Source organism: Hyaena hyaena, unplaced genomic scaffold, assembly GCF_003009895.1.
Source record: "Hyaena hyaena isolate Hyena2069 unplaced genomic scaffold, ASM300989v1 scaffold_284, whole genome shotgun sequence".
NCBI classification, from domain to species: Eukaryota; Metazoa; Chordata; class Mammalia; order Carnivora; family Hyaenidae; genus Hyaena; species Hyaena hyaena.
The window spans coordinates 764,264-773,960 of NW_024080913.1; the positions used below are offsets into that span (position 1 = coordinate 764,264).

A 9,697-nucleotide genomic window follows, 5' to 3' on the forward strand; every position below is an offset into this window, starting at 1 on the left:
CAGGGGCGGCCTGGATTTTGCCCGCGCCGTCGGCGGACGCCGGCACGCAGGGGCGGCCGGGGCCCGCGGCCCCCGGTGGGTGGCCCGGACGCGCGGGGGGCGGGGTGGGGGGCCGCCGAGGGGCGCGGGCAGGGCGCGTGGCGGGCGGGGCGCCGGCGGGCGGGGGCGGAGGCGGAGGCGGAGCCGCGGCCAGAGGCTGCGGTGTCCCGAGCGCGGCTCAGGGGCCGGAGTGGCCGCCGCCGAGCGAGGCCGCCTCCAGGGAGCGCCCGGGCGCAGAAGGGTTAACGGGCCGCCGGGGCCGCGCGGAGCAGGTACAGACTCCCCCAGCCCCCACCCCGCCCAGGGACCCCCGGCCCCGGCCGCCCGCGCTCCCCGGTCCCGTTAGAGCCCCCGCCGCGCTCGCCCGCGCCGCCCCCGCGCCCCTCGGTCGCGCCCCCGCCGCGACCCCGGCCCCAGCTCTGTAGCCTCGGAAGATCTTCCAGTCCCTGGGGTCGAATTTCTGGGGAGGGCGTACCGATCCGGTGGAAGCCTGGCCCCATCACCCGGGCGGAAGATCAGCCAAAATTCCTACTAAGTCACGGAGCGCAGTTGGAAAACATACCCGGGACCTCCCCGCACGCGCTGGCGCCTCCTGCCCGCCTCCTCCAGGAGGGTCCCTGCTGCTCGAGGATGCGTACCCCTGCCCCCCTTCAGTCGTGGAGATGGGGCGAAGGACCCTGGGAGGGATGCCGAGGGGTACCCCTGATCCCGCTCAGCCTGGTGATTAGAAAGGAAGGACACCTGTTGGAATGGTCGTCCAGGACCCAGGAGTGACGGTTGCAGGGAGGACCGAGTTCTGACCCCGGCTAGGGAGTCTCCAGACAGCGCTGAAACAAGCTGTCCCACCCCCTGCCGCAGTGACCCATTTCCCAGAAGTGGGTCCCTCCGGAATCCAAGGGTTCAGCCCTTCCCGGGTCTCTCCTCCTTGATCCTCACTGGCCAGTGTGGAGGTGTGGCCAGCCATGGCCCAGGTTTGTCCAGACCAGTGTCCAGCCTGGCACCAGGGTGACCACTTCTGACCTCTCCTTTCCTCACCCTGAGCAGTGAGACACACCAGATGAGGAACATGAAAAGGGGTGAGAAGCACAAATGTGTGTCTGTTTCTGCAGCAGAGGGGGTGTCGGCCCCCTGCCCAGCTGTGCAGGGGGTGGGGTAGGACTTTTCCAGAGAGCGAGCCAGGCCTGGCCAGGGCTCCAGGAGTTCACGTCACCCCCACCCCCACCCCTCACTTCTCCAGGGAACTGCCAAAGCCAAACCCAGCTCAGGATGGGATTATGTGTACTGGGTAGACCCATAGAGGCAGCGAGGTACAGACCCGGGGGGGAGCGGAGAGGGGCAGCGGCCAAGGACCAGTGGAGAGGGCGGGTGCCCAGCAGCAGAGAAGGGGCAGACGGTGATCACCGCCCCTGTCTCCCGTCTTCAACGTCAAGGAGCAGAGGCAGGCCGAGAGCCGAAGCTTTGGGTGGACCACTGGCCCTTCTCCGGAGCCCCCACGTCCCCATCAGGGTGGAGCGGCTGACCTCAGTGGGCAGCCCAGCCCAGCCAGGGAAGGGAGCAGCCATCAGCCACCCCTTCCCCACCCCACGCAGCTGAGGTGACCCTGTGCACCCAGGCTCGTCCTCTGCAACCCTTGCCTCAGATTTCCAAGTCTTGGGGTCCCAGGGAGGGGAGGGAGGCCCAGCGTTGCTACCCCCAAAGCACATTCCTGCCCTTCCCTCTGCCATTTTCCTGCCCCTGAGTGGGCCCACCTCGGCATCAGCTCCTTGGATTCCTCTCCCGGGTGCCTTTCGGATCCAACAGAAACATTTTTTTTTTTTCCTGGAAAGCAGAACTAAGAGCGGGTTGAGGAGTGGGGGTAGGAAGGGCTCGTGGTGAGCAGCAGGGGGCTGGAGGGGTGGGCAGGCTGTGGCTTGGAGACCAGGGGAGGGCTCCAAGCTCCACCTCCCTGATGATCAAAGCTAGACTTCAGGATGGACTTCCCGGCTCCTCAGAATGCTAGGTCTGTGACTGGGGGCCGACAGCTGCTCTGGCTGTACCCCTCCTTCCTGGGTTCCCCCAGCCCATCACTGTGGCACCTGAAATGAGCCTTCATTGGAGGGAGGTCACCTCGCAATGGGAAGATCACCTGCTTCTCTAGAGATGAAGCCATCAGCCCACTTAGTTTATCCTGCGGCTAGAAAGTGCTGGAGGCAGGCAGAGATGTGCCTGAGGCTCCAACGTTAAAGGGAAGAAAAGGCTGGGCCGCAGGTAGGACACGGAAAGCCCAGAGCAGCTTCCCGTCATCTCCCCCGAGCGGCCATCTGGTGTGTCCTCACCCAAGCCTCCCTCCTCAGCTGTCCAGGACCCCTGGGAGGGCAGGAACCAGATGAAAATCATCACACGGAAGATGTGTGCCTGTGTGGCCTGAGCTGGCCTGGAGACAGTCCCCAGTGGGGATGGGGGAGGGGCGGAGGGATTCCCGCAGGCTGGGGGGAGGGGCCTGGGCCGCCGTCTGGAGGCTGAGGTCAGACCCCCACCCTCTGGCCTCAGCCGGTGGGAAGGGGCAGCATTCCTTCCCGCTGTCACCCTTAGGGGCAGAAAGCGTGGCCACTCTGGTCCCCCACCTCCATCCTCGTGCAGAGCTGTCCTTCTGAGGAGCCGTCCCTGCCGAGCCCCGGCTTTCTGGAGACTGGAGAGGTAACCACCAGGCTTCTGTCCCTGCAGAGCGCGTCCCCTCCACGCCCAGATGCCTGAGTAGTGTGTTGACTTCCGGTCCCCTCTCCCTGGCCTGGGGCTTCACGGGAGGAGCGATGGAGAAGTGGGTGGGCAGGTAAGTGGGGGGGGGGGGGCTGCGGCTGGAGGGGCTGCTCTGTCCCTGGGAGAGAGGGAGGGAAAGGCCGTTACTGGGCGGGCCGGGACAAGCGATGAGTAACTTCTGCTTTCTGAGAAGCTGGCGTCAGGATGTGGGGAGCCCGCTGGTGGGGGGTGCGTGAGGGGGGTAGGGAGGTGTCATAACACCTCCTCTGGCCGGCTTGCAGGCCCCAGTTGTGCCTGGTGCTGCTTCTGTCCCTCCCTGAGCTCTGCCTGGATCAGGAGGTAAGCCAGGGACCCGAGGCTGTGGCCCTTTCCCGCTCCCTGGCTTCCAACCCCCTTGTCCAGGCCACGGAGTGATGGCCCTTCCGCATTTGCCCTCCCAGACTCCCTCCCACCCCCAACTCACTAACTCTTTGCCAAATAACATCAAGTCTCATCTGTGCTACTAAATGTGACCTTGGGCCAGTAGTAGCAGCCCCCAACCCTCAGGCACTGGAGTGGATACTGTGTAGAGTTCGCGAAAATCCTAATTTCGTCTGACCTTTTTGTCCACATAGGTGTTGTCTGGACACTCTACTCAGACACCCCCTGAAGAGGGCCAGGGCCCTGAGGGCCTCTGGGGTCCTTGGGCCCCGTGGGGCTCTTGCTCCCAGCCCTGTGGAGTTGGGGTGCAGCGCAGGAGTCGGACATGCCAGCTCCCTACCGCTCAACTCCACCAGGGCCTGCCCCTCCCACCCCGGCCCCCAAGACATCCGGAAGCCTTGCTCCCTCGGGCTCAGGGCTTCAGACCCCAGGCTTCCCGAGAAACCCTCTCCCTGTACAGGCCGCAGCCTCGGGACAGGGGTGGTCCCCTTCGAGGTCCTGCTTCCCAGTTAGGGAGAGCAGAGGCCCAGGAGATTCAAGGAGCTCGGAGGTGAGGCTGTGGGGATTGGGGAGAAGGGCGGGGCTTGGGCCAGGGGCGGGGCTTGGGAAGGGAGGCCTGGGAGTGCAGGATGCGCTCTTAGGGAGGCTTGTCTTTGGGGCTAGGAAGTCCTCTGGGGAGGCTGGGTCAGGGTGGGCCTGGGCCATGACTGCACGTCTTCTACGCCTTCTCAGATCGCGGGTTCGAGAGCCCATCAAGCCAGGAATGTTTGGTTATGGGAGAGTGCCCTTTGCTATGCCGCTCCATCGGAACCGCAGGCACCCCAGGAGGCTGCCCAGAGCCGAGCACCCCGACACCTCAGATCTTCCACCCCCGACTCCAAGAACGGAGCCGTCTTCCACAAACCACACGGCTCAGACTCCACTCCCGCCTACAGAACTGTCTGCCCGCCCCCGGTCCTCCCCAGCAGAGCCCCCAGGTCCCCAAACTGCTCAGGCAGAGGTGCCCTCTAGAAGCAGGCCTGCCCCCACACGGCCCCAGCCCAGAGCCTCTGGCACAGACATCCCCCTGTCTGTCCCCTCCCCAGGAGAAAGTAGCTCTTCCCATGTGTCCCCTCAGCCAAGAATGCCAAAATCCCAGGGGCGGGCCAGTCCCCAGAGGGTCGAGAAGCACCCCAATCCTTTCCTTTCTGTCCCTCGGGGCAGAGGTCACCAGAGCCCGGAGCACTGGAGCCCTGGGGGGAATCTTCACGGGTCCCACGTGGAGTCTGTCCCTCACTACCCAGACGGCTGGCTGCCTCTGCTGAGTGCTGGTCCCCACTCCAGTTCCCTCTGGAGTCTCTTTGCTCCCAGTAGCCCTGTCCCGAGATGTTCTGGGGAGAGCGAGCAGCTGAGAGCCTGCAGCCTAGCGGTGAGTTCCTCCTTGGACCGTCCCCTCCCCAGACTTGCCATTCTACTTCCCTGACCCTGAGTCTGGGTCCTCAGCTTGTCAGACCGGGACCTGAGGGAGAAGGGCCTTGGCATCCGACCTCCTCAGGGTAGGGGCCTTGGAGCTCTTCCACACACCTGACCTTCCTTCCCACACCCCCAAATCCAGCCCTGACCCACACCCCCATTTTCCTCCCCAGCTTTGACTCCTCTGTATCCCCCCACCTCAGCCCTGCCCCCCTGACCAGCCAGACCCCCGGGCCCTGCAGTGTGCAGCCTTTGACTCCCAGGAGTTCATGGGCCAGCTGTACCAATGGGAGCCCTTCACAGAAGGTGAGGTTTGTCGCCCACCCTGGGGGGAGCGGAACTGGCTTAAGATAGGGGGATGATGGGAAGAGGGAGACACCCCCCCCCAGGTCTCCTCTGTAGGTCCTAAGAGGGGAACTAAGCAGAGGGGTCAGGCTGGGGGGAGGGAGGGTCCGGAGGTGCCTTCGGCTGCCTTCCTCCGGGAGGCCCATCCCAGGAGGTGGGGTGGACATGGCCCGAGAGGGGCAGGGTTAGAGACGTCCCATTCGGTGTGACAGCAGTGCGTGGTGCACTGTGGGCCCTGGCGGGTGTCAGACCACTTGTTCTCAAGTGACCATCCACTTGATCTTAGACCTGTGTCAGCTTGATGCCAAGAAGCCCCTTTGTGAACACACATAATCGTAGGGTGCGAGTATCTCCTCTCACGATTCACAGCCTCTTTGCTGGTCTCGGTGACCTCAACTGATTGGACTCAGCTTTTGTGTGACCCTCCGAGGAACCTTCGAGAATATAGAATTGTCACATTCCCCTCAGCCATAATGATGTAGGCAACCTCCGGGTGCCCTAGAGCTGATATGGGACCTTCGCCAGTAACCTCCCCCCTAGGACCCCCGCGAACCGCCCTTCCACCCTGTTTCTTAGTTCAGGGCTCCCAACGCTGTGAGCTGAACTGCCGTCCCCGCGGCTTCCGCTTCTATGTCCGTCACACCGAAAAGGTCCAGGACGGGACCCTGTGTCAGCCTGGAGCCCTGGACATCTGTGTGGCCGGACGCTGTCTGGTGAGGAGGGTGGGGTGTGCACGCACACTCAGGCAGGCACACACGGGCTCCTCAGTCGTCATCACAGAAACAGAACACCAGGCTGAGGCCACACAGAGGAGAGTTCTTAACCCCCCCACCCCCACAAGTGAGACCAAAGCCGGGAGGTGAATGCAGGAAGGACACCCTCGGGCACATCCATGCTTCGCTGGGGCTGGAGGGCTGGCAGAGGGACCCATTCTCACTTGGAGTGTGAAGATCAAGGTGCAGGGCGAACTGGGGAGTCTCGAGGACGAAGCTGGGGTGCGGGGGGGACGGGTTCCAGCGGCCACTGCCTCGCTCCCCCCCAGAGCCCTGGCTGTGACGGGATCCTCGGCTCCGGCAGGCGTCCCGATGGCTGTGGGGTCTGTGGGGGTGATGAGTCCACCTGCCGCCTCATCTCGGGGAACCTCACAGGCCGGGGGGGCCCTCTGGGCTACCAGAAGATCCTGTCCATTCCCGCGGGGGCCTCCCAGCTCCACATCGCCCAGCTTCGGCCCAGCTCCAACTACCTCGGTGAGTTCTCCAGGATTCCCGGACTCTTGGGGCCCGTTCCCTTCCTGGTCTCCTGGCCCAGCCCCCCCCCTCCCCCGAACACAGCGGGTGGGCCAAGCTGAGAGCAGTCAGGGGCTCCTTGCCTTGCGGAGAGAGAGCAAGAGTGCGCGGGGCACCTGGGGCTCTGCGTGGCTTAGGGAGTGCCAGGGGAAGGACGCCACGGCTGATCTGGTGTCCTGATCTCCAATGCTCAGCCCTTCGAGGCCCCGGGGGCCAGTCCATCATCAATGGAAACTGGGCTGTGGACCCCCCTGGGTCCTACACGGCCAGTGGGACTGTCTTCCTGTACAACCGTCCTTCGCGAGAGGAGGGCAAGGGGGAGAGTCTGTCGGCCCAAGGCCCCACCACCCAGCCTGTGGATGTCTACGTGAGCTTGGGACTGGTGGGGGGCGGTGGGGGCTTTCCCTCTGAGGACAAAGCGGTGGGTCTCCGGATGGGGCGGAAGGCCAGGGGCCTGCCCCTCTTGCTTCTGCAGACAGGTCATCACCTCCTCTTTCTCTCCCCAGGTGATCTTTCAGGAGGAAAACCCAGGCATTTTTTATCAGTATGTTATCTCTTCACCTCCTCCAAACCCTGAGAGCACCACCCCAGAGCCTCGCCTCCCCCACCTCCGACAGGGTAAGACTGCTCCCCAGACCTAGGCAGCAGGGAGGGGCTGAAAGGGGAGTTTGGAGGCAGTGGGGGGCATTTAATTCGACTATGACTGTCCTCTCACAGAGATTCTGAGGGTAGAGCCCCCACCCGCTCCGGCGCCCCGCCCTGTCCGGACCCCAGGCACTCTCCAGCGTCAGGTGCGGATCCCCCAGATGCACGCTCCACCCCATCCCCGGACGCCGCTGGGGGCTTCGACTGGATACTGGAAACGAGTGGGACACTCGGAGTGCTCAGCATCCTGTGGAAAAGGTGAGGTGTCCCGCGCCAGCCTGCGTCCCGGGCATCCTTAGCCTGAATCCCTGACCTTGCACTGCTGACCCCACTCCACACCCCGTCCGAGTCCAGTGCCTGGGACCCCACCGACACCGGGCTCTGAGCCCTCCCCCCGCCTGCCCCATCTCTCTCTCATCCCGTTCAGGTGTTTGGCGTCCCATCTTCCTCTGCGTTTCTCGCGAGTCGGGGGAGGAACTGGAGGAGCACAGCTGTGCGGTGGGAGCCAGGCCCCCGGCCTCCCAGGAGCCCTGCCACGGCCCCCCGTGCCCCCCCTAGTGAGTATGACCCACAGGGAGGGCTGGGGTCCTAGAACACGGTGGGTGTCCAGGCAGGCACGTCCACGCTGTGCAGGGTCCCACCTGGACCCCGGACCGGGGAACGTGAGACCAGGCTGCATGGAGACAGGGTTTCGTTAGAAAGGTTTACGGCCCCCAGACAGCGAGTGACACTGGCGCCCGCACCCCGCGGAGAATCAGATCGCAGGTTCCCAAGGGACTCCCTCTCCTGTGCGGGGTCTCCTGCCCAGCCCGTCATGCCTCGCCCCGCACATCTCCGATCTCTGTTTTCTTCTCGGTGTCTCTCTCCTGCCCCCGTGACCACAGCTGGGAGGCTGGTGAGTGGACATCCTGTAGCCGCTCCTGCGGGCCAGGCACGCAGCACCGCCAGCTCCGCTGCCGCCAGGAGTTTGGGGGCGGGGGCTCCTCAGTGCCCCCGGAGCGCTGTGGACACCTACCCCGGCCCAACGTCACCCAGCCCTGCCAGCTACGCCTCTGTGGCCATTGGGAGGTCCGTTCCCCCTGGAGCCAGGTGAGTGGGACTGGGTGAGGGGGCTGCGGAGAGGGAAGGGCCCTAGACGGATGGGCACCAGTGAATTACAGCAGTGGTTTTTCTTTTTTCCAATGTTTTTTATTTATTTCTGAGAGAGAGAGAGACAGCGTGAACAGGGGAGGGTCAGAGAGAGAGGGAGACACAGAATCCAAAACAGGCTCCAGGCTCTGAGCTGGCAGCACAGAGCCCGATGAGAAGCTCAAACTCACAGACTCTAAGATCATGACCTGAGCCCAAGTTGGATGCTTAACCAACTGAGCCCCCCCGGGTGCCCCTCCAAATCGTTTTAATCAGCAGAAGCTTTTTCACAAACGAGATCTCTCGTGCAGCCCCCATCTGTAAAGCAGATAAGACACTGAGCCAGGGGTTGGGGGCCCAGAGCCACGTGCCCAGCCTGCCCCCCAGCGTACAAAGGCACTAACCGTAACCGCCCAGGCAGGGACCGAAGGCAGGTCCTGGTTCATAGAACCTGGAGCCGGAGGAGGCCGGGGAGGGTGGGGGGGGAGAGAGGGTTAGGGGGAAGCCTGTGAATCCAGGCTCTGGGAAGCTCTCCTCCCCTCAGTGCTCCGTGCGGTGTGGGCGTGGCCAGAGGAGTCGGCAGGTTCGCTGCGTGGGCAACAATGGCGACGAAGTGAGCGAAAGGGAGTGTGCGTCTGGCCCCCCGCGGCCCTCCAGCAGGGAGGCCTGTGACATGGGGCCCTGTACTACAGCCTGGTTCCACAGCGACTGGAGCTCCAAGGTGGGCCCCGCACCCCTTCTCCAAGTCCCACCCCCAGGATCCCTCTTCCCAGCACACCTCTGCACGCAGGGTACACATCAGTAGCCCTAGTGTGTGCTAGATGCTGCCAATGCTGGGAACTCAGAGATAAGTGAGAAAAGCTCACCTTAGGGTCCTAGAGCCCCGCACAGGTCCCTCTTGTCTGGGGTACACTCCCCCTCCCCTATCCATCACCTCCTCAACAGTGCTCCGCTGAGTGTGGGACGGGAATCCAGCGACGGTCTGTGGTCTGCCTTGGGAGCGGGGAGGCCCAGGGGGCGGGCCAGGAGGAAGTGGGAGCAGGGACGAGTGAGCAGAGCTGTGCGCCCGGAAGCCGCCCCCCTGACATGCGTGCCTGCAGCCTGGGACCCTGCGAGATGACGTGGTGCTGGTACACGGGGCCCTGGGCTGAGGTGAGCCAAGAGCCAGGGTGTGTGTGTGTGTGTGTGTGTGTGTGTGTGTGTGTGTGTGTGCCCATCGTGGGATCCCCTGCGGGGGGGGGGGGATGAGTGGCCCCTGTTCTCGGTGCCCCCTGCACAGCCTGCCCTTCCTGTGTCTCAGTGCTCCTCAGACTGTGGCTCCGGCACCCAGCGCAGAGACGTCATCTGCGTGTCCAAACTGGGCACGGAATTCCGCGTGACCTCTCCCGGCAACTGTTCCCACCTGCCCAGGCCCCCCGCTCTGCAGCCCTGTCAGGGGCAGGACTGCCGGGACCGCTGGTTTTCTACGCCCTGGAGTCCGGTGAGCGCCTGGCTCCCTTGCCCTGCTCAGTGCGGACTTCCAGGGAGAGGGAGGCTCCTCCCGCGGTGTTCCCCCCCACCCCCCACCCCGGGACTGGGGCCCCCTGCAGATGGTTTACCGTTGTCTTACTTCCTGTAGACGTGGAGGACAGGTGGGCCCTGTCCAC

General features: G+C 64.2%; 1 protein-coding gene across 2 annotated transcripts in view; it reads left to right on the forward strand.

The window, feature by feature from the left end:
- Positions 1 to 240: 240 nt before the first annotated feature.
- The window catches only part of ADAMTSL4 (ADAMTS like 4), a 10,790-nt gene continuing 1,333 nt past the window's right edge, over positions 241 to 9,697 (forward strand). For both annotated transcript variants that reach the window (XM_039246326.1, XM_039246327.1), the window contains exons 1-16: positions 241 to 311; positions 2,743 to 2,848; positions 3,057 to 3,114; positions 3,390 to 3,745; positions 3,928 to 4,603; positions 4,851 to 4,953; positions 5,569 to 5,705; positions 6,035 to 6,239; positions 6,473 to 6,645; positions 6,785 to 6,896; positions 6,996 to 7,181; positions 7,351 to 7,480; positions 7,808 to 8,012; positions 8,596 to 8,772; positions 8,997 to 9,203; positions 9,352 to 9,531. In XM_039246326.1, the coding sequence (XP_039102257.1) occupies positions 2,829 to 2,848; positions 3,057 to 3,114; positions 3,390 to 3,745; positions 3,928 to 4,603; positions 4,851 to 4,953; positions 5,569 to 5,705; positions 6,035 to 6,239; positions 6,473 to 6,645; positions 6,785 to 6,896; positions 6,996 to 7,181; positions 7,351 to 7,480; positions 7,808 to 8,012; positions 8,596 to 8,772; positions 8,997 to 9,203; positions 9,352 to 9,531 (2,925 nt within the window). In that variant the 5' untranslated portion in view covers positions 241 to 311; positions 2,743 to 2,828. The remainder of the gene's footprint in view (positions 312 to 2,742; positions 2,849 to 3,056; positions 3,115 to 3,389; positions 3,746 to 3,927; positions 4,604 to 4,850; positions 4,954 to 5,568; positions 5,706 to 6,034; positions 6,240 to 6,472; positions 6,646 to 6,784; positions 6,897 to 6,995; positions 7,182 to 7,350; positions 7,481 to 7,807; positions 8,013 to 8,595; positions 8,773 to 8,996; positions 9,204 to 9,351; positions 9,532 to 9,697) is intronic.